Source organism: Primulina eburnea, chromosome 13 (genome assembly GCF_022965805.1).
Source record: "Primulina eburnea isolate SZY01 chromosome 13, ASM2296580v1, whole genome shotgun sequence".
In the NCBI taxonomy this organism is placed as follows: Eukaryota; Viridiplantae; Streptophyta; class Magnoliopsida; order Lamiales; family Gesneriaceae; genus Primulina; species Primulina eburnea.
The window spans coordinates 26192531-26216813 of NC_133113.1; the positions used below are offsets into that span (position 1 = coordinate 26192531).

The following is a 24283-nucleotide window of genomic DNA, read 5'->3' on the forward strand; positions in this document are numbered from 1 at the left end:
CATGACTTGTCTATAAAATTCTAGGTCCTTCCGCACAAACCTAGAAAAACCTAGAACCTTCAAGTCAATCCTCATTTCAACTACTTTATAACATTCATTAGCCTTTATGGAAATGTTAGGGTTCAAAAAGATTTTGGATGCTACCAAAGCCTCTGTGACTTCCTTTGCTGAAATCTTTCCATCATGCGTGTCAAAACTGTCGGATCGTGATAGCGTTTTAGAGCACGTGTTGTGAGCTTTCAATAGTAGTTTTTTCTTCTAATTTGTTTTTATTTCATCAATTTTTGTAATTAGATTGTCGAATAAAAATAATTTTGCAATTTAAATAAAAATAGAGGTAATACGGTAGTTATAAAAATGGCTAAGGATAATATGAGAAAGTTATACCGCGGATTAATCGATGTCTATATATATATATATATATATATATATATATATATATATATATATATATATATATATATATATAGATTTGCTAAAACTAAAACTTGTCACTACATCATCACAAGTCACAACACAGTTACAAGAGAAAAAGGAATAAGCAATAATATCAAATCTTTGTGGTTGCATTTGGATGAGAAGATTTGAATGATGAAAGATTTGAAATGATTTTGTTTCGAGATGAATCTGATATCCATCACAATGATTTAAAAAAATAACTAGTTGATGTTTTAAAATGCATTGTTAAATTGATTTACTCAAACAAACTAATAGACTAGTTATTATGAAATTGAAATCATTTAACTTTATATTCATCATTCTAAAAACAACTTAAATAAAACTGAACCCACCCAAATTTAACACCTTATAATAAAAAAGTAGAAATTATCAAAGAGGCACCACACACAATCACAAGCATAGAGAAATTAGAAGCGATAGAAGAATTAATAACTGGGGATTAATAAAATAGTGGTAATTGGACCAAAATATAATGTTTTGGAGAAATTGCCGAGGCATGATGTTGGGGTGAAGTGGGTGCTTCTTTAGTAGATTTTGGCCAACTGTGGCGCACGGTTCAACGCACAATCCCATACAAAGCGCACAAAGAATGCACGACGCTGCACCATGCCGAATTTGTACACCGAGCAAGGCCCTTGAAAGACCAAGGGTATGGCAAGCACGGCAAAAAACAGCTATGGTTTCCATTGTAAGTCGTACGTCGTGCAGAGTCGAAAATCATATTTTCCAGGCTTCCTATAAACAGACATGGAAGATAGCAATATAGAATTTTTGGGTCCTTAAGCAGTCGTTGAGGTAGTAGGATTGGAGGTCTTCATCTCATTCTTCCATTCCTCTGATCTCACTAGTGTTTCTAAGTAGAAATATAGTTTCTGTTATCAAGCAAATCAAGGGAGTGGATTCTTTACCTGCGTTTCCAAGTCTTTTAAGTAAATTTTTTCAAAAAAAAAAACCTTTAAACTCAGTAGTAGTATTCATGTACGACTAGTTCAAAATACCCCTCAAGACCTATAGGAGTTCAAATTCCAAAAATTAATCAAGTGAAAAACCAAGAAAAAACATTCGAAACTCATAAATGGCCGATTAATTGTCGGCTAGAAGTAAAAAAGATATTGAACTAATGTGTTGCATTTTGCAAAATCAACCTTAATGTCAACCAATTTTAAATGCATTTAGAAATCATGAACTAGAAAAAAGGAAGATGGATCTTTTACAAATGTGTGTGCCAACAGCAAAGCCATGGTATTTTCATCTGAATAAATGGGATGCTGAAATAGTCAAGATTTCACCTTTCGGAATGCCTAACACAAACTAGATCATCCAATTTGTTGCCATCCATTTTATACAGAGACACATTTCCCATCTGAATCAACTGATCCTGGGCTGCGTTTCTTAATTCTGTGAATTGCATCATCTCCCACTTGCTGTAGTTTGAATTCCTCCTAGTATCACTCATGTCTGCTGATCCAGACACAGGCCCACGCCCATAAGCAACTGCATCTCCCCACACTTCGCAGTTATGAAATTGCCCCATCGAACCACCATCTTGGCAGTCTTGATTCTTCTTCAAGCATACTGCAGCAGAGTGAGCTCTCCTTATTGTTTCCCGACTTGGTATATCTGACCAGTCCATTTTTCTTTCAGCTCTCATAGGAGAATGGATCCTAATAATCTGGAAGGTACATTTTTCTTCATTAAGCAAGCAGAGATTTGACAATCATAAAATTTAAATTAGATGATGATTTAAATTCTACTGACACCAAGGCATTCCAAAAGCTGGTAGTATGCTCTCCCTTGAAGAGGATTGTGTCCTTTCCTTGGGGTTGAGAAGTATCGCGTCCTGATCCAATCACCCAAAAGTCAAAACTTCAAAGGAAAACACTAAGATCAAGAATATAGGCTTTTGTTTGGTTAACATTTACATGAATTTTTCTGTTCAAGACTTCTATCTTCCAGAAAGCTGAGAACCAAGGCACACATTTTCAGGAAATTTTTCGACTCTATAAAATGATATTGGAACACTATCTGAACATTTTCAAAATAAACCTCTCAAAAAATTCTCAAAAATCTTAAGATGAACAAGTGAAAAGAAAACCAAACCCAGACAAACCAAACAACTGAACTCACCACTCGGTATATCCAGGATCAACTGTAAAACCATATATGTCTACAATGTCACACATGGAAAGTGCCAGTTCTATTGATTTCATTCCAGTCCCTTTGGCACCTCTGCGAAGTACAATACCTTGGAAGAGATAAACAGGATTTGGGAGCGTCTGCGTAATTTGTATGTGGAATGTATAAGAATTTCCATTCAAGAGAAAATAAAAAAAGACATGTTTACTAAAACTACAAAATACTAGTCTTTAATATCAATCGGACGTGACCAAAAAATTCCCACCCACTTTCATGCACTTCAAAACATGCACAAGCCGAATGACTTCAGTTTGGTCACGTCATCATATTCGTGAAAATGTGACGGTGGAAACTAATTCTTAGATCACCATCAGCATTTATGCCAAACAGATTACCTTAGATCACCACAGCAATGTTCGTTGGTTGTTGTGTTGTCCAGAAGCTAACATTGGAAATGGTGAATTTATTTCAGTCAAAGAGAAAGGAACTGTGGCTATAGAAAGTCTAACGGGTTTGAAATACATTACCGATGTTCTATACGTGCCTGATATTGATCAAAATTTGCTTAGTGTTGGCCAGTTAAACGAGAAAGGCTTCAAAGTTATATTTGAAGAAAATGGTGTATGATCAAAGATGCAAAGCGTGGAGATGTGATCAAGGTAAAAATGAAAGCAAAAAGCTTTGCTTTAAATCGGTTGGAGGAGAAGCAAATAGCATTTTCAAGAAGCAATGCAGAAATATGGCACACTTGGGCATTTCCACCGCGATGGACTTCTATTATGTAGAAACATAACTTGGTGAAATGTGTTCTTTGTTGGAAGACAAACTATCTGATTGTGTCTGGTCAATATGGCATGCAAGCCAGAAAACCATTCCCTCAAACAACTCAAAAATCAACACACAAGCTGCCACACGTACACACATGTAATGACTCGAATCCTTATTTGAATTAAGTAGTAATTAAGACATGATTAAATAGTTGTTAATTAAGCATTATTAAAGAATTAATTAATTGAAGATCAACATGTTGAGATCATCGAATTTAAAATGGACCAATCAATCTTGTTCAGATTATATTAGCTCGAGAAATCTAACTAGACGAATGATATTATGATACGTGACAGATAAGATAGAGTTCGGATCTTCTAAACTAGTCTGGATGCAACCTATAAATAGAAGTTGATTTTATCTGTTTCATAAATCGCTTTCCCTCCGCATCTCTCTCTCGAGTTATAGCCATATACTTTAGGTTTTCTAACCAGTTTCTAGGGCAGCTTAGTGTCGGGAAGCTTCGGAGCCCACTCAAGAAGGGGTTGGTGACCTGGGACACGCAGATCTAAACGTCATCAACGAGTTGACGACGGATGCAGGTACAATCATAAACTCTTAAATAGTGATTTAAGAATCATTAGGAATAACTTTTAAGCAAGTTTAGCAATTCTGAATCTGACAAGATAGTGATTTCAGTATGTTGGTATTGTTTAGTTCAGACGGGTAGACTTTCTGTCAGATTGTTTTAGTAAGGTACGTGATGTACTGACTAATATTCCAAGTGTAGTAAACACATTTATATGCTGCATATTTATCTGTTGCATGATTCTTGTTTTCCTGCTTTGACATATTACGCATGACATATCACGTTGGGCTTAATATAGCTTCGGAGCCAACTCAAGAAGGGGTTGGTGACCTGGGCAACGGACTGACGACGGATGCGGGTATAAAATAAACTCTAAATAGTGATTTAAAAATTATTAGGAAGAACTTTGAAGCATGTTTAGTAATTCTGAATCTGACAAGATAGTGATTTCAGTATGTTGGTATTGTTTAGTTCAGACGAGTAGACTTTCTGTCAGATTGCTTTAGTGATGTACGTGATGTATTGACTAATATTCCAAGTGTAGTAAACACATTTACATGCTACATATTTATCTGCTGCATGATTCTTGTTTTCTTGCTTTAACATATTATGCATGACATATCGCATTGTAGGTCCACGTCTTAATGATGGATGTGAGAGCCAAAACATGCCTATGGCAGATCAAAGACCACACATTCAAGCGCCTCTAGACTAAGCATGAGATTATTGACTTGATCTTTGATATTCGAGCATATTGCATTTCACATGCATCATATTGGTTTGTATACTCGTACATTCTCATATTGGGCGATTGTCGTTCATGTCTTTGTTTTCATCTTGGACATCCAATTCCACGGGGCACATCTTAAGTTGGACGGTTCAGACGGCAAGTGCAGTGGCTAGAGCAGTTGGGTTTTCCAGTGAAGGTTTTAATCTCGAATTTCTCGTGTAAGATTATGATTTCGATATGGATGTATTAATATTAAGACTGAGATTATTGTTCTGTTTTCGTTTGGATTGTAAGATGGTTAAGTTATTTGGTTTCCGTTGTTTAATTGTTGTCATTAAATTTATTTATGAATGCACATTAATTTGTTTAGTAATAGCTCGGGTAAAAAGAGCTACAACACAGATGTTGAAAGACCTCGTAAAACGCCATCTTTAAATGTTGGAGGACCTCATACAACACCAACTTTAAATGGTAGTAAGTACTATATTATATCTATTGATGATTATACCAGATTTTGCTGGATTTACTTCCTCAAATTCAAATCCGAAGTTACTAGTATATTTTGGAAATATAAAACACTGGGGAGAATCAAAGTGGTTGCAAGATACAGAAAATAAGGTCCGATAATGGGAAAGAATATACAATGACATATTTGAAAAGTTCTGCGAGGAAGATGGCATTGAGCACTAACTCACAGATCCTTACACCCCACAATAGAATGGTGTAACTTGTAAGTGGGAGAAATTCGGAGTAAAATGGAAATGCCAAGGTGTATGCTACACAAGAAGGAGTTGTCAAAAAAGTTTTGGGCAGAGGCTGCAAACACTGCTGTTTTTCTGCTGAATAGGCTGCCTACAAGAGTTTTGCAAGAAAAAACTCCATTTGAAGTCTGGTTTGGTTATAAGCCAAAGTTAAAAAATCTATTTGCTAGTCTTTGTTTTTCTTATGTGCCATAGGTAAAAAGAGACAAACTTGATAAGAAGGCTGAACCTGGAGTTTTTATTGGATATATTGATTCTTCAAAAGCATATAAAATTTTCCAACCACGTGATGGAAAAATTCTTGTGAGCAAAGATGTCAAATTTATGGAGGATAAAAAATGGAATTGGGAGGAGTCCATGAAGAAGCCATTGGAAGAACCATCAATATTTTGATGATGACATTGATGATGATCCAGTTCGAGGTACAAGATCCTTATCCGATATTTATGAAAGAAGTAACTTTGCTATTTTTGAGCATGTAGGATATAAAGAAGCAGAGAAGGATAAAAAGTGGATTGAAGCAATGAAAGAGGAGTTCAAAATGATGGAAAAAAATGAAATGTGGGAGTTGGTGGATAAGCCTCGACACAAAAAAATCATTGGAGTCAAATGGGACTACATGACCAAACTTAATCAGAGGGTTCTGTGAATGAATACAAAGCCATACTAGTGGTTAAGGGGTATAGTCGAGTGTTTGGAGTATATTTCTCAGAAACTTTCAGTGGAATGCCTTGGATACAAGCAGAATGTTGCTTATTTTGGCAGCGCAAGTAGGATGGAAGATTTATCAGTTGGAGGTAAAATCTGCATTCTTAAATGGTTATCTTCAAGAGGAGGTTTATGTAGAAAAGCCTGAAGGATTCCAAGTCAAGGGACAGGAGGAGAAGGTCTATTTATTGAGAAAGGCCTTATATGGTCTTAAGCAGGCCCTGGTACAACAAGATTGATGAACACCTTCGAAGTCTTGGATTTGTTAAAAATCCAAGTGAAGCTACATTATATGTAAAAGGAACAAATGCTGAATTAATAATAGTTTATGTTTATATCGATGATCTTCTTGTTATAGGAAGCACTGAGGAAATGGTAAAAGAATTTAAGGTTGAAATGCTCAAAGTACTGGAAATGACAGACCTTGGTCTAATGTCCTATTTTTGGGGTATGGAGGTGAAGCAAGTTCATGATGGAGTCTTCATAAATCAAAAGAAGCATGCAAGGGAAATACTCAAAAAAATTCACTGAGAAGATTGCAAAAGCACAATTACACCAATGAATGAGAAGGAAAAGTTTAGCAAAGATGATGGAGCAGAAAGAGTTTATGACAGCAAATATAGAAGCTTGATTGGTTGCTTGATGTATCTTATAGCCACTACATCAGACATACTGTTTGCTGTAAGCTTACTTTCGAGGTTCATGAAATGTGCTAGTAAAGTGCATTTTCAAGCTGCCGAAAGGACGGTAAGATATATCCAGGGCAAAAAAAATTATGGCATTAAATATTCTTAAGCTTCATGGTTTTTCTGATAGTGATTGGGCAGGCTCTATTGATGATATGAGAAATACAACATGTTTTTGTTTCTGCTTTGGATCGGGTTTTTTCTCATGGTGTTTAAGGAGTCAAGATGTGATAGCTCAAAGTACAGCAGAGGCAGAAAATGTAGTAGCCAATGCTAGAGTAAATTGCGGAATTTGGATCAGAAAAATGCTTGCAGACTTATATATGGAGCAAAATGAAGTAACACAGATTCATGTGGATAACCAAGCTGCAATTGCAATTTCAAAAGATCCTGTTTTTTAAGGCAAAACTAAGCACTTTAAGATCAAGTTGTTTCATTTAAGAGAAGTACAAAAGGATGGTGAAATCAAGTTGTGTTATTGGAAGAATGAAGATAAAGTTGCAGATATCTTAACCAAAGCTCTACCAAAGCTAGATTTGAAATGTTAAGAAACAAATTAGGTCTTTGCAGCTATTAAGGCAAGGATGAGTGTTGGAATCGTGCCTTAGTCACTTTTGGTTAAAGATTTGCTAAATAATTGGTCAACTGACCAAGTCTTTCGGAAATCGGAAATAGTGTTTGAATTATTTTGAATTGATAATATTTTGGTTTTTTGTTACGCTTTTTCCAGCTCTATATAAAGAGTATTGCAATGAATAATAAAATTAAGCATTCCAAATGCATTACCTCATTGCTTTCTTCTATTAGCATAAACTTTTATGTTCTGGTTTTTGTTGCTATAAACCAACATCCTCAAATAAGAAAATGAAACCAAATCACCCCATAGCGAAAGGTCCATCGGGGAAATATTCAGCATGCTATTTATTACCTTTATCATTGTGTTGAAATCTCTATGAGTGAGGCTTTTAATGATAAGCACTTCATCATCTGCAAAAAACACAGCCATATTAATAAGCCCATGATTCATTGCTACATTTTGTGATGCTGATTAAACTACATTACTTCCCCTTTTAGCTCTTGTAATGATTAACCCTAAGAGGAATTTTGTTCTCTTCTTCATGAAAGAGATAACCGATACCCACAACATACTCAAAAATTTTCTTCAGAAAACTGAGAACCAAAGCACACATTTTCAGGAAATTTTTCAGCTCTACAATATTGGAACACTATCTGAAAATTTTCAACACAAAACTCACTAAGGAATGTAATAATATCAGCTCAGAAAATGGTAAGCGAGGGCTCATGCTCGGTCCACAGGGTGTGTACAGCCACTCATATCTCTTTCAACCTGATTTTTATTTTGTATTTGTTTATTGAACTTAACAAAGACGAACAAGGTAGAGAGAAGAATAAGGAAGAAAAATAACATAAATATTCACAGTGAAAAATATTTAGCAGTTGCAACAAGCTATATACTCCATCTTCCTATTTTGAATAATTCATTTCGAATGGAAATGGAGTTTGAGATAAAAGTTGAAAGATAAAAATTGAATATGTTCACCTTTTTGCTGGTTGTCAGGTAGTGTGTCACAACTTCAAATAAGAAGTCTATCTATAAAAGTTGATTTGAATTATTAAGGGGCATTCGATTAGGACAAAAGTAGATTACCTGATCCCTTGAGAATGGGTATCATGTTACGTGCAGCACCCCTAACCACAAGGCGAAAATCTCTTTTCAGACCCACAAACTTGGCATATTTCTGTAGAAGATAAAGAAAGACAAAACAAAACATAATTCCAATAAAGGGAAAAAATTCACATCCTATGAGTCACTAAAAGTCACATTCCAATTTTTTCAGAAACATAGCAAAGCATATCAAAAATGACAAGGCAGATGATTGGATCCTTGATGCTCAAAATATCATCAAGTCAACCCCAAGTTCTTTTCCAAAAAATAACTTCCAGAGTGGAACTACATTCAAATTGTTTTCCATTCAAACATGTTGGTTACATTGAGATTGATAAAACATTAGATCATGAACATATCTTCTCTCACCCTGTCACATTCATATGGATCAGGGGAAATGCATGCACAACAGAAACCAATCTGAAAAAAGGACATATATCAAGACAAACTCGATAACAGAAACCGGTGTAGTAGTCTTACTTACCTCATTAACAGGGGCTTCATTGTCTCTTATAACAGCATCATGGCTATCAATTTCTTGGCCAAACTCTGTCTTTAAGAGATCACCTGAATTTCCTACAACAGCACAAGTTTTAAACTGGCGAGGATGGAAGGGTGGCGTTGCTGGTAAAAGCACATTCAGATGTTCCTCGCAAAGAGTCCTGTTGTAGCACTTGTCTGCTCCTCTATGATAACCAGAATGAGAGAAGTAGAATTTTCAGAAAAGGAAAGCAAATGGTTTGAACTCAATAGGATTGGAAAGTAACCAAACTACGATGGAATCTGCCAACGTACAATTGTGCTATCCTTTTTGGAGCATAGTCTAGCCATCCATCAGGTCGTGCATCTAAGTACTCTCTTGTCAACACTGTAGTCATATTGCGATACTGCAATTTAGACGATATCTGCCTGCTTAATGTGCAAGAAGGTAAATTACCGCAAACAATAATGTAAAAACAATGGAAAACCTGTTCCCACAATAGTATCGCTTCGCAAACGTCATACTTATACTCCAATGGCTCAAAGATCTTAAATTGCTCATTGTACTGCAAATAGATGAAGAGTGCAGAAAGTTACATGGGGTCTACAGAAACTTGAAAATGTAACTTAGCATTTAAGTAACTGTGTCAGAGACAAACCCAGGTACTATTAGTTCCTTCAGGAAACTTGAGAACCAAATTACAATGATCGATTATGTGGGCAGTGAGTCCAAGCCCTCTACTTGCCTACAAAAAAAATGACAAGACTAATGACGAACAAAATCTCCAAAATGACTTTAGACCTTAATAAATAAGAAAGTAGCTTTCACAAACTTAACGAAATTCTTTTGAAAAAAACTTATTGAAATTAAAATTGCATGTCCGCCTCGTTAAAAAGCATTTTATTAGCACAATTTTTAAAATAATAAATAAAAAGCAGACACAGTTTTTAGTTGGATATCATAATTTTTTTATTCATTCTTGAAAGGTACTTTTACTGTAAGACTTACAAATTTAAAAGTGTGTTTTTTTAACTTCTTTTCAATTTGGCTTCTTCATCCAAGCACATTCTAAGCAAGCAGAATTTTTGCAAACACACTGAATCATACTTTACTCAAAATCAAGAAAAATCTATCAATATCTTCCCAGAGATATAAATACAATAAGTACATATCACTCCCAAGATATAATCAAGATAAAGCTTGGGTCTGATTGAACAAGAAAATTCAATGATTAAACTTCAGATATAAGATTAAACAACATACAATTGGTCGTTGAGATGGACGGGAAGAAGGTAACTAACCACGCACTGCTGAACGGTGGATTGGAAATCAGATAAAGACTTGATAGCCACTGAGTTAAGCTGGTGGTTGCCTGGAAAAATTGAGAGTTGTTTTGTTTGTGAACACAAGTTATAAGTGCGTAAATGAAATTAATCATATACATTGGATTTACTGAATAAGGGGGTACCAGCAGAGAAAAAGGAAGAGTAAGTGGCAAAAGCCAGGAGAGAAAAAAGGGCAGCGGAGGCGCAAAATAGATGCAAAACAGGGGGTCTCCTGCTGGACGTCTTTCTGAGAGCCTTCATCTTACTCAGTAGTATATGCCCGCATGTCTGCACACATGTTTGATATATTTTCTCATAGAAACTTGAATTAAATACTTACTGCGTCAGTATATTTCCAAAGAAAATTTGAGGCCCGGAATAATAAAATTCACGAATTTAGATGCAAATGAAATTTCAAAATCCAAAATTAAGTGTTGAAACTCTCAAATATCAACTTATATGCAAAAATCCTAATAGAAAGAAAATTAAAGAAAACAAGATTTTATAAATAACACGCAAACCAGATTCTTTAGCAGCAAAGGATGCAAATCTACCCACATTGTACTACGACATTGGCGTTCAGTTAGATCTTTCAAGGGATTAAGAAAATCATTATGTTGAAATCAAATCCATAACTGTGTAACAAACACAAATAAGATTCAGAACTTTTATATTATATGCTTTCAGACTTTTGACACATTCGTCTCATTTTTTCACAGCCTGCATTAATCTTCCGGCCCACTTTTTCCATTACATTACAGAATCCAAATCTACCGTGTTATTACTCACTGACCATGTACATTAGAATTAAATGACAAAAATAAACCCTTGGAACACTTTACCTTACATTTCAGTAAAGGTGGCCATGAAATTTGCTAGCTCAATGGAATGAGATAGAGAATCCGTATAGAATATTACAGCAAAGGGAAGACGACGGAGATTTGAAAATGGGAATTTCTTGTTATTGAAGAAAATAAAATTGTTTCCAGGAATCAACAAGAAGGAATAGTAGCATCTCTCTCACTTCTCCGTAAGAAGCAAACGCTTCTGCTACAGCCGCCGTGTGAGATGCCGTCTGCCGCCATCTTCAGTTCTTTTACAAGATGTTGAGAGGGATAAATTGAGAAAAGAAGAAGGGATTGTGTTGTGGGGGAAATTTGGTGGATCAACGCAAAGGAAGAAGGTACTGGAGATGTACAATGTGGCAACATTTGGGCGAATGAATACACCTGCCTTCAATTTTATACAAGTAAGATTTCGAATTTTGTTTTTATTTTAAAAAAATAATTAGACTATGTTAAAATAAGTTATTTAACAACTTAATTTTTTTACAAAAATTAGATTCTATCGTATTATTTTTTAAAATATTTGTTAAGGATCAAATCATCCTCGTATTTATATTTATATTTATATTTTTTGTTTAATTAAAATAAATAAATAATGAAGACAAAAACTTGTGTGAGACGTTCTCACGGGTCATATTTGTGAGACGGATATCTTATTTGGGTCATTAATGAAAAAGTATTGTTTTTTATGCTAAGAGTATTACTTTTTATTGTGAATATCGATAGGATTGACCAGTCTCGCGGACATGAGACCCACCCAATTATGAATGGGAAATTTTGTCTTCAATTGAGTCAATTTATCAAATTAGTATTTTAATTATGTTAAAGTACAAATTTATCCTTTAAACCAACAATACATTTCTCCTTCTCGGAATTTAGTGGGGTGTATTCAATGTAGAGATTTAATGACTTTCAATGACTTTTTTTAAATGATAGATTTCCATGGATTTGGTAGATTTTTATTGACTTTTGTAGAATCTCACATATTTGTAAACAGAATTCCATGGACTTTTGTAGACTTCTTGCAAGATTTTGATAGATATTTGTAGACTTTTGTAGACTTTGTGCAAAAAAAATTTCAATTCAATTTAATAAAATCAAAATTTCAATAAATATTATTTCTTCGAACTAGTAATTATTTAACATAAATAATATATTCACTTTGAAATAAATTTACTTATTTAAAAAGTAAATATATTTAATATATGAAAAAAAAATTCACAATTCAATTTAACAAAATTAAAATTTCAATCCCCATGTCTATTCAACATGCAAAAATAATTAATCAATAAAATTTTAATTTATAAGCATATATAAATAAATTTAATCAATATAGATAAATAGCTAATCAAAACACTATGAAATTTGATAAATTTTAAGCAGTTTTTTATGAAGTAAAATCTAAGGTTCGTTATTGTGAATATGATCTACGTCACTCCACATTCTGTTTGCAATAGTATCTCTCCATGTATTTGCATTTGCTCGTTGTTGTTCTTCAGTGCCAAATATTTGATCAAAGTTGTTATCCTCGTAAACTTGTTCTGATGAAGGTTGTGGAACTTCGTTCTCTGGTTCAACTGGAAATTCATCAGACCGACACTCCTTTCGAAGAAAATTATGCAATCCGGCACAAGCCAATACAAGCTCCGCCTGTGTTGTATATGGAAATGGAGGAGCAGTTTTGAATATTTTGAACCGCGATTTAAATATACCGAATATCCTTTCAATGACGTTTCTCAAAGAGGCATGACGAAGATTGAACAACTCTTTTGCATCTTCAGGGTGACGACCTTGGCCAGTGAATTCTTGGAGATGATAACGAACACCTCTAAAATGAGCCAAGAATTGACGTCGATTTGCATATCCACAATCCACTAAAAAAAATTTACCTATCGAACATTATTTGTAGAATCAAGTAACCAATGAATAACATATATAATCTGAAAAATTACAAAATTTTTAAATAAGTATTGTATAGAACAAAAAACATACCTTGTGGTACTTTAAGCCCGTTATTTCTTGATAAAGCATCTGCCAATATGTTTGAATCATGGGCAGATCCCTCCCACCCACTGAGCACCTAAATAAATTCTAAATCAAAGTTACAAGCTGCTAAAACATTTTGAGAAATTGTCCCGTGACGATTACGATAACAGTTAGTATTATGTCCAAACACTGTTGCTGGAATATGAGTGCCATCAATAGCCCCAATGCAATCCTACAATAAGAAAAACATAATAAAAATTGTGGTACCTATAATAATAACAACTACAAAGAATTTGATCACTTACTTTAAAATAAGGATAAAATCTTGTACTCTCTCTTATTTTTTATGGAACTCCAGATCCAGGTTTGACCATCATATCTGCTGCAATGCTATTCAATGCTCTCAACACTTTGTTGAAGTTTTGGCTAATATTGTATTGTGATCGACCGAATATTTTACGAATCAAGCAATATCGAGTATTTTGACCAACAACAAGTAAAAACATGGCGCATTTCTTCAATACAAATATATCTTGTATCTTGCAATGGTGTTTTTTCTCTAAGGATGTTGCACAATTTGAAAAATACGTCAGGGTACATTCTATAAATTCCTCGAAAGTTTGTTGGATCCTCTTTTAATATTTTATGGATATAATCGTATCCACTTGAAGTTATTGGTCGTCTATTTAAGGGACGATGGACACGTTCGTCATTCATGCTAGTTATATGCATAGTTAGCACATAGAGGATCCCAAGAATTTCCCTCAACAAATACCTAAAAGTTTCGTGTAATTTTTCTTCGAATTCCTCTTCTTCCATTTGATCTTCTACATCATGTACATTGATATATGACATTTTAATGAACCACCTGATATCAGACAAGGAATTAAAATAAAAAAATCTATGAATTTATTGAACATCATTCCATGTAAAACTCAAAACTTATATAAATAATCCAAAAATCCACAATCAGAAAACAAATAAAAAGAATATGTCCAGAAATTAAATCACAATATAACTCATTATTGATCATGTCCCTAAAAATACTCATTCATTTAATTTATAATCTATCCATCCCAAACGCTCTTCAATTGTCATTTTCAAGAAATCCATCTTCTTTGATCTGGTGTTAAGTAAATCAAGCACTTTGTATCGAGTACGATTATCCAAATTTGGCACTTCTTTGATAGCATCCCAACAATTATCACCTGCATTCCCTATTAATTCTATTTTAGAAACTACCTTCTCAAGAGTGTGAGATATTTCACATATATAATTTGGGTCTGTATTCTTGAATGTTCTTGATTTTGCTTCAAACTCAGCCCTATCTCGTTTTTTTGTTGTTGGTGGAACCTCTGAACTTCTGGGCTGAGGGGATAATGGTAAAGCGGAGTCCTCAAAAAATGGAGGCTGGTGTGAAGAGTCTTGTTTGTCACTTTGCATGAATTCACCACTATCATAATCAAAGACATAATCATCTAATAAATTATTTTCTCTATTTTCTTCTATCTCAAATGTTCTTGCATCAGTGTCATCTCCTAGTCCAATTGAGTATTTTCCAGTAGCAGTTCCAGTCCCGACCGCAATTCTCAAATCTTCATAATCCTCAAAAGTGTCTGTCCGATAGTGTTCATGTTTAGGATGAGACTGGTAAAGAACAAAAAAAAAAAAACAATTGTTAAAACTACTTATAATTCTAATTATAAATATAAATTTATTATTTTAGCTCAAAGACTTTTACCTTGAAATAATCCTCCCATACTTCATCTTTAGCAGTGAATTTCTTTGTCACAGAATCCCATCCAAAACCAGAGTTATGACGCATAAGCTTACAATAATTGTTGTATCGTTGTTTGAACCACTTCAAACGACTTTGATATTGTGTAATAGTCTTTTCACATTCAAGTTTTTCGTTTAGAGCAGGAAGTATTTTTTTCTCCACAGTTTTTTTGTTAAATACTCCATTCTTGTCACGCCATCCTCGCATTGCGGCATCAACCATGAGTTTTAGCAATTCATTACTCTCTTCAGTCGTCCACACATTATATTTTGCTTGTGAATCTCCCATTTTAAATATTACTTGAATATGCATAAGATATAAAACATACGGTGATAAGAAGCTAACAAAGTGAAGAGAAAGATGCAATATCTAACAAAGGGTTATTGTATAACAAATTCGATCACAAATTGGAAGTGGTTTTGGAAGAAACCAACAGGTGGCCTTTCTCTACCCTTCTTTTTGGCAGTGTTGTTGAGAGAGAGAATCTTTCACATGTACATACATACATACATCAACATATACATATAGGTAGCCACATAGGATGGCTGGAGGGAGTGGGATAGGTTAAGTGCATTAAAGTGAGGGACGTTAAAGAAGGGACAGGGAGATGTGTACTAAGCTAACGTAAGATGACTTAAGTTTAGCTCTCTTTTGATTGTTATTCCCCTTTACTCACGGTCATTAATTAGTATCGTCAAGGAATCTGACCATATGAAAATCGACTTTGAACAAGTTTTCTTTCAGGTTGGAACTCGGACAAAAAATAGGTGAAAATTTTGAATACGACACCAGTGATTCAATTATTAGAATTACACGGTATTTTTCCAGAAGTTGGATTAGTAAACCTCGGTGCCATTTAATTCACATCTAATCTATTTTATAACTAAATATGCACCTCTAAGCATTATTTGAACTCGAACCAAACTCGATCTGAAATACGCAGAACGAAAGCCACTGTTTTTTGAACTTAAAATGGGTTCGATTTGCAGCATGAATAGACAAACTAACAGTATTTACAACCTTCTGAATAACAAACATGTAAAAGAAAGATAAAAAGGTGAGTTAGGTAACTATAGATGGTAGTCAAGTCCGGCTTTCAGAACTTCCATTATTTCTGTTACATGTTTGTTATTCAGAAGGTTAAATATAATATAACCGAGAAAAAAAGACCAACTTATGATTGGAACCAGACCAAGTGCAAGCACGAATACAACCTTAGGACGACTGATTTCTCCCAAATTTTGTCAAAAGCTTTAAATGATTGGAACCAGACCAAGTGCAAGCACGAATATATAATTCTTTACGTACAAACCATAAATCAATAACGATTCAAGAAAAGATTCATACCTTTGAAATTTGAGAAACCCTCGATTTGTCTTTAGAGAGGAGAAAAGAGCCGTCTTTTGAGTGAGAAAGAGATATATGAGTGAGGAAGAGATAAAAGTCTACAAAAATCTCTAGGGTAAGTAGAAGAGAAATTTTGAGTTTCTACAATTGTACCTATAGTTTTATGGTTTGTACCTAAAGAATTATATTAGAATCATTGTAAATCTATGGAAATATTGGATACCTATAGATTTTTATAGATTTTTAAAAAGTCAAGTTTACCACTAGACTTTTTAAGATTCTAGAAAAATCTAATTTGAATACCACTAAACTTTTATAGAGTTTATAAAAGTCTATGTTCAATACCTCTAAACTTTTAAACTCTACAAAAGTCATTAAAAGTAATTAAATTTCCAAGATTGAATACACCCCCCTTATTCTTCCAAATTCATTCTTTTTTTCTCCCATAGATATATTGATAAAAGGTCCCATCAATATTCACCAAACATGTGTGGATTTTCACTTTTTTTGGCTTTATCTTATCGATATTCACCAAACATGTGTGGATTTTCACTTTTTTGGCTTTATCTTATACTCTCCTTTATTTATATTTATATTAATTAATATTTATACAATAGCATTTTATTTCCATTTGAAGGAGAGACTTGACCTTCACATTCAAGAAATCACATATTTCATAGTGGTGAAGGGTAACTGGAAGAAGATAAAACCCCATTTTAGGATTAAAAAATAAATAAGCATAGAGATAATAAAGACCAAGATCTTGAACATGAGAACAGATAGTCAGATACCATATTTGCAGTTTCATTGTCAAAATTAATGAAAAATATGAAGAAATGACAGTTTTTCACATGATATTAGCTCGAATTAAGATTTGAAATTTATGTCGATACGATTATTTTAAAAATTATTTTTATTTTTGGGAGTTGTGTACTTGATCGTAATGGATTAAAATGAAGAAAATGGTTTAAAAGAGCATTTTAGGGTTTTTAAATTAAGAAAGACTATATTTCAATGAGAAATGGAAATCAAATTAATTAAATATTAAAATCAGGTGAAAATTAATTTGTTTTTGAATTTCAGTTCACATGTCTCTATTTTATTTCAAATTATTAATCACGACAATTATTAATGTTTTTGACAATATTCTCAAATTCATTAACACGCTATCTCTAGACATGTCAAAACGGGCTGACGAGTCGGGCCAGCCCGTCACCCACCGCAATCCGCCATTAGGCGGGGGGGTGGGGAAGGGGGGGCAACCCGCCATTTTGGCGGCCAATGGCCAACCCAGCCCAACCCATCTCGGGCCGCGGGTTAGATGGGCCGACCCGCTTATTTTTTTTTAAGGAAAAAACGCTAAAAAATTTAGTATATCATTACATTTAAAATATATAAAAGAAGTATCTTTTATGAGAAGAAACACATAAGTTGTAATGCCCAAGATTTTTTATCGTGTTAAATTACGATTATTAATTTTTAATCGAGACGATTATTAAAGGGCTAGTCGAGACACGAATTAAAAGTTTGTATGTGAAGTTGTTGGTGCGAGAGCCGAAGGTCTCGCGCATATGCGCGAAGAGTAGGCGCGCATATGCGCGAGTAGGGCAGAAGCCCATGGTGATGAATAGAACACTAGGCGCACATGCGCGACTGTATGCGCGCACATGCGCGAGGGGTCCAGAGAGGTTGGCGTACATGCGCGACTTGGATTCGCGCACATGCGCGAGGGTACCCGAGAGTTGTGAAGAATTCCTCGCGCATATGCGCGAGCTGCCGTGCTGACACGCGCCGAGACTTAGGGTCTCGCGCATATACGCCGGTTGATGTCGCGCATATGCGCGAGACGTGTGCTACAAAGATTGAGCCACTCGTCCTTGTGCATGTTACGTGTGTGTGTCTATATATATATATATATATATATATATATATATATATATATATATATATATGTATATATATACATTAATCCTTAAAGAATTCAGAAGGGAAAATCGAAGCTCCGAGGAAGAAATTGTCTTTGGATTTCAGAATTCGATTTACGATCAATCCGTCAGTCCAAACTTAAATCTGAGTACGACACTGTGTTCCTAGCAACGACAGCTACTACATGACGTAAGTTTCGTTACGTTTCGTTAAGATTTGAAATTATGCTATGTCCAGAATTAGATACGATTCATATATAGCGTTCTTGACATAGTAGACATCAATCATCATAGAATCGAAGTCAGATTAAGAAACAGATTGATTATGGAATTGTTATGAATTTCAGAGTTAAATTGACTGAGATGTGATGTCAGATTTGTAGGTGATTGATTATAAGTTAATGGAATTGGTATAGACTGATATGGTATTACCAGTATCGCAAGATTGCACTGTTATATCGTCAGAATTTGATAAGACAGAGATGTCTTGATTTAAATAGAATATTGATATTGTCATTGCCAGATTGAACATTGACAGACGTTGAGTCAAGACTTCGATTGTATCAGAACGACAGAACGAAAGGTATAAATAAATGTTGATTCGGGATTGCACAACTCGAGTTAGGTTTGACTTGAGTTTCCCAAAATCACATATTTTATTTTATTGCATTGATACTTGCAGATTATCAGATTGATATGTTTAGCCTATTGAATTATAGCAGAGCAAGAGTCCGAGTCTAGGGCAGATCAGCCTAGCTAGGGCAGAACCGTCGAGTCTTTGTCAGAACCGCGAAGACTCTAGACTTACGGTGTATCGACGAGCTTAGATGTAGATCGACTTCTATTGTAGACATTCGATACAGCATGCCGAAGTCTAAATTAGATCGGGACCCCTAGGTTAGAAATAAGTTGAGATAAGATAACAAGTCATTGACTTAAATACAGATTCGTATTGATTCATGTAGTCAGATTGGATACATGTTTTAATGATTGTTTATGCTTTTATATATGTTTTATATTATTGCATTGATACATTGTTTATACTGGGATATTTATATCTCACCGGAGTTATCCGGCTGTTGTCTTGTCTGTATGTGTGCATGGAAACAAGTGGGACAGGTTCAGGGTCACAGAGGTGAAGAAAGATCGAGATTAGAGTGGTGATTCCGGACTTGGATATGGATAGATTTCATTACTTGATTGTAGTAGTTGAACCTTAGTTTTGAAACTAGATGCATGTTATACAGGATTTGTATTATTATACTGGTTTGTATAATAGAGTGATCTCATTACCTTCCGCATTTTTAAAAAAAAAAATTAGACCCTGTTTATTCTAATTGATTAAATTAGTCCCAACGATGATTAAGAAGATGATTAGCGTTCGGGTCCCCACATAAGTTCTGTTGAAATATCCAGAACATCTTAATAAATTATTTTTAAAATCTAAATTAATAATAATTATTATTATTATAACAATTAAATTATATTTCATGAAACAATTGATTTATGTTTTAAAAAATTAATGTGCAATCGCAATTTGCAAAACATTACTTGAAAAATATATCATATTGATTTAGTTATTATTATTTTATTTTTATTATAGAAAAATAAATCGTGTGTAAAGATGCACAGATACACATAAAACTAATAAATTAAGAAATATGATTGATTAAAAACCATATTTAAATAACCTAATTCTTAAAAAAAAAATCTGGAATAGAGTATCGATGCATGTGTATATAAAGAGAACATGACCGGTACTTAACTAGCATATAAATAATTTTTAGACTGATTTAAATTGATATAAAAAGACATAAAAAAAAACTAGCATATAAATAGCGTAATTTCAATATTAAAACTTAAAAATATAAAATTATACCCTAATTTGGCGGGCCAGCCCGCCTCATTTAGGCCCGACCCGTCTTGGCCCGCCTCCAAACGGACTTCTATTTTATCAACCAAACCCGCTAAATTTTTATAGCGGAGCGGGCCAGCCCAACCGACCTGACCCAATTTGACAAATCTAGCTATCTCAAAACTATGTTAAAAAAATTCGAGACAATGAAATACTTAAATATTTCATAAAGGTGATTGCATGCACGATCTATGGAGTCTCTTAGATTTCGACTTATTAGATTATTACTATCATCGTATATTTAATTTCATGTCTATGCAAATTATAATCTATGGACTATATTACTCGTTCATATTGCAAACTGTTATTTCGAACTCACTTGTACTATCAAATATCATAAAAAGTTAGCTACATCTTAATGATTTAATAAAACAAGTTATAATCCAACATGAAGCAAAATTCGATAATAAAATGAATAAAACAATGTCTCGAGGTTGGATGCCCTTAAACCCAACCCATGTAAAAAGTTAGCTAACAAACATCATAATAAAAATATCAAAACAATAGATGAACAATGGTTCTTAAACTAGAAATGATGAAAGAAAAGAAGAAGAAAAAAAAACACTGCGGGAAAATCCCGAGTTCTTCACTTGCCTCCTCGACTCCTGGCATTTCTCTTGTGTGCAGCTGATCTTGAGTGAAAGTTGATGTCAAGTCTAATGAATGACTCGTGTATTAGGGTATTCAACCCTGTTAGCCTCCAAAAATCCATCCAAAGGGAAATAAATCGTCTACCAAAAAGTTTCCATATTGAGTTGTCCAACTTCATGCAAAATCCATCTTTTTCATCTAAAATACCACCAACAACCATTAGAAATGACTATAGGCTAATCTACTACTCAAATGAATGAAATATAGAGTCGACGGACAAAGACTCATGCAAAATAAACTAAAAAAACAAACCAATAAAAAAGTAAATATCACCTCTATCAGCATTCACATACTAACTTAAAATAGACTATAAGACACAACAAAAATATAAGCAAAACATAACAAAAACTAATATGATGGTCAGGGACGGAGCCACCCCAAAGGCTGAGGTGGGCTCCAGCCCATGCTATAATTTTTGAGCATAAGAATTTTTTTTATTAACAATGCTTTAATTTGTTTGGAGCTCAGGCTATAATATTTGGGCCTAAAAATTTTTTTATTAACAAAGATTTAATTTGTTTAAAACTTGATGTTGTTCACCGTTTAACAAAAAAAATTGTTAAAATCTAGTCACAGTACATACACGAAGCAATCCAGAGATTAGAGAACATAACCAAACCCAGTTCCTAAGGGCATCTCCAACCCTATTCTCCATTTTTTCATTCTCTATACTCCAAAATAGAGTATTGCATTCTCTATTTAAAAAATCTTCTCCAACCCATATTCTCTAAATTTTATAAATTCTTTATTTTTTATATTTTTTATTCCAAATTATTTAATATAAAAATAGTAATTATGTAATATGATATTAAACAAATTAAATTAAATGTGACTCATTTTTTTAAAACATAATTCATTTATTTTGACATCAAATTTCAAGCCGCATACAACATTAAAACAAATACATAGATCGATATAATTATAAACTACACATGATTTAAAGACTAATGTTCTGAATTAGAGTATTCCTCCCACAAATGGTCAATAAGAGCATCTCGGAGTGCATAGTGAGCTGATTTGTCTTTGATTTGACGATGACGTGCAAGAAACTCTTGGAATCGGACGTGTTCATCACGCACCATTTCAACTTCTGGGATGGGTGCTTCGCGATAATATGTGATTGGCATCTGTTCATCCCGCTCATCTTCAATAATCATATTATGCAGTATAATGCACGTTGTCATTATATCATGCAACACATGTTTGCTCCAGAATCGTGCAGGGCCAGTGATTATCGCCCATTTTGATTGCAATAGACCAAATGCTCGTTCCACATCTTTTCTACAACTCTCTTGTCGTGCTGCAAAGTATTTCTTCTTTGGACCTTGTGGATTGTGAATTGTTTGAACTAAAGTGGCCCACTTTGGATATATACCATCAGCTAGATAGTATCCCATGTTGTATTCTTTTCCTTGTATGATATAATTAGCAGGAGGAGCAACTCCATTGGCTAGATTAGCAAAGAGATGTGATTTTGACAACACATTAATGTCGTTGTTCGAACCTGGCAAACCAAAGTATGCATGCCATATCCACATGTCGTAATCAGCTACAGCCTCCAAAATGATTGTTGGTCTTCCACTCCGACCAGTATATTGTCCTGCCCAAGCCGTTGGACAGTTTTTCCACCTCCAATGCATACAATCGAGGCTTCCAAGCATTCCCGGAAATCCACGTTGTTTTCCAATATGGAGAAGTCTTTCAATGTCCTCGGCGTTAGGAGAGCGAAGATACAAGTCGCCAAACACCTCTATCGTTGCTCGACAAAATCTCTTTACACTTTCAATCGCAGTGGACTCTCCGATTTTAATATACTCATCTGTCGCATCTGCCCCCACACCGTATGCCAATATCCGCATTGCAGCAGTTATCTTTTGGTATGGTGTCAACCCAGGCCGACCTAACGCATCCGCTTTCTGTACGAAGTAATTGTCCTGCTCTTGAATGGATGTCATAATGTGTAGGAATAGGCGACGTGACATTCGAAAACGTCTCTTGAACATTGCCTCTCCATACATTGGAGAATCAGAAAAATAATCATTGTATAAGCGTTGCTCAGCGGCCGCTCTATCTCGATTAATCACCGCATGGCCATGAATTGATCCTCCATGGTGCGTGTTATCTAGTTTTTGGAAGTAAGTGGAGATGAGAGTAGCATTGTTTGTAAGTTGGAAAGACAACATTTGTTGATGCTGGTCAATGAGTTGAAGCTCATTGTTTATCATGGTATCGGACTCCTCGTCTCCGTCAGATGAGGACGATGATGCAAGGAAAGATAAATTTGAAGGACCTCCCTCATGAAAATTCATATTGAGTTGGATTACGAAATGGTGAGATAACCGTTCTATCACCATTTACTAGTCTTAAATACTACCAGTGTCGCATCCTACTAACCCAAAAATAAAGGTACATCCCACTATCCCACTATCGAAATGTCACATCCCACTCCCACTATCCCACTATCGAATTGTCACATCCCACTATCTCACTCCCACTATCCCACTATCCCACTATCGAAATGTCACATCCCACTCCCACTATCCAACTATCGAATTGACACATCCCACTATCCCACTCCCATATCCCATATCCCACTATCCCACACCCACTATCGAATTGTCACATCCCACTATCCCACTCCCACCATCCCACTATCGAGTTGTCACATCCTACCATCCCACTATCCCACTCCCATATCCCATATCCCACTATCCCACTCCCACTATCGAATTTTCACATCCCACTATCCCACTCCCACCATCCCACTATCGAGTTGTCACATCCTACCATCCCACTATCCCACTCCCATATCCCATATCCCACTATCCCACTCCCACTATCGAATTGTCACATCCCACTATCCCACTCCCACCATCCCACTATCGAGTTGTCACATCCTACCATCCCACTATCTCATTACTACCCACTAAAGCCTTTGAATGACATCCACACTACCCACTATCCCACTAACATCTATCCTTCTATAAAATACTCTTCCATCCCTAATTCATTCTCTCCAAGCATAATGAATTCATCTCGACGTGGTCCTGGTTTCTCAATTGAGGAGGACAAACTTCTTGTGACAATTTATCTCGACATCTCCCAAAATCCTATTATTGGCATAAACCAGTCAAATGATAGCTTGTGGTCTCGAGTGGCAGCCAGTTACAACGAGCAACTCACTAGTCCGTCAACAGAGCATCGTACTATGAGGGCCCTTCAATGTCGATGGTCCAACATAAGTAGGGCTGTCCAAAGTTTTAGTGGATGTATTCGTCAAGTGGAACTTACACACCAAAGTGGTGCATCGGAGAAAGACATTGTGAGTACAAATGTTCAAATATTCTGTAAATATTTTAATTTTTAGTGTGTAAATAACATACAACTAACACGTTTTTAAAGCTTGATGAAGCAAAAAGCTTGATGTTCAGAAAGAAAGGAACGCTCTATTGGCTTGGAAAGAAGAAAATAAAATATTACGGATGAACCCTATGTCTGTTGATG

At 34.8% G+C, this 24283-nt stretch overlaps 3 protein-coding genes, 1 long non-coding RNA gene and 1 pseudogene across 5 annotated transcripts; 1 reads left to right on the top strand and 4 right to left on the bottom strand.

Annotated features, from left to right (window-relative positions):
- Positions 1-1571: 1571 nt before the first annotated feature.
- Positions 1572-11537, bottom strand: LOC140809187 (sialyltransferase-like protein 1). Of its 2 annotated transcripts, none has more exons than XM_073166685.1 (12): positions 11178-11537; positions 10474-10618; positions 10307-10377; positions 9664-9750; positions 9493-9570; positions 9320-9411; positions 9009-9210; positions 8507-8597; positions 7766-7824; positions 2587-2735; positions 2218-2299; positions 1572-2131 (listed from the first exon to the last, which is right to left on the bottom strand). In XM_073166685.1, exons 2-12 carry the CDS (start codon positions 10589-10591, stop codon positions 1745-1747), a joined length of 1416 nt encoding a protein of 471 aa, XP_073022786.1. In that variant the 5' UTR covers positions 10592-10618; positions 11178-11537; the 3' UTR covers positions 1572-1744. The 2 variants fall into 2 exon arrangements, with proteins under 2 accessions (XP_073022786.1, XP_073022785.1); XM_073166684.1 differs by having other exon boundaries at positions 11173-11537.
- A 1039-nt stretch (positions 11538-12576) lies between these two features.
- LOC140810404 (uncharacterized) lies at positions 12577-13535 on the bottom strand (annotated as a pseudogene).
- A 673-nt stretch (positions 13536-14208) lies between these two features.
- On the bottom strand, positions 14209-15253 carry LOC140809917 (uncharacterized protein At2g29880-like). The gene is made up of 2 exons (XM_073167698.1): positions 14903-15253; positions 14209-14808 (listed from the first exon to the last, which is right to left on the bottom strand). Exons 1-2 carry the CDS (start codon positions 15251-15253, stop codon positions 14209-14211), a joined length of 951 nt encoding a protein of 316 aa, XP_073023799.1.
- Positions 15239-15820, top strand: LOC140809918 (uncharacterized). Its single transcript, XR_012113197.1, has 3 exons — positions 15239-15377; positions 15545-15565; positions 15686-15820. It is a non-coding gene; the product is annotated as an uncharacterized lncRNA (long non-coding RNA).
- Positions 15821-21406: 5586 nt separating this feature from the next.
- Positions 21407-24165, bottom strand: LOC140810065 (protein ANTAGONIST OF LIKE HETEROCHROMATIN PROTEIN 1-like). The gene has a single exon (XM_073167875.1). The coding sequence runs from the start codon at positions 23131-23133 to the stop codon at positions 21724-21726; it is 1410 nt and encodes a 469-aa protein (XP_073023976.1). The 5' UTR covers positions 23134-24165; the 3' UTR covers positions 21407-21723.
- Between the last annotated feature and the right edge of the window lie 118 nt (positions 24166-24283).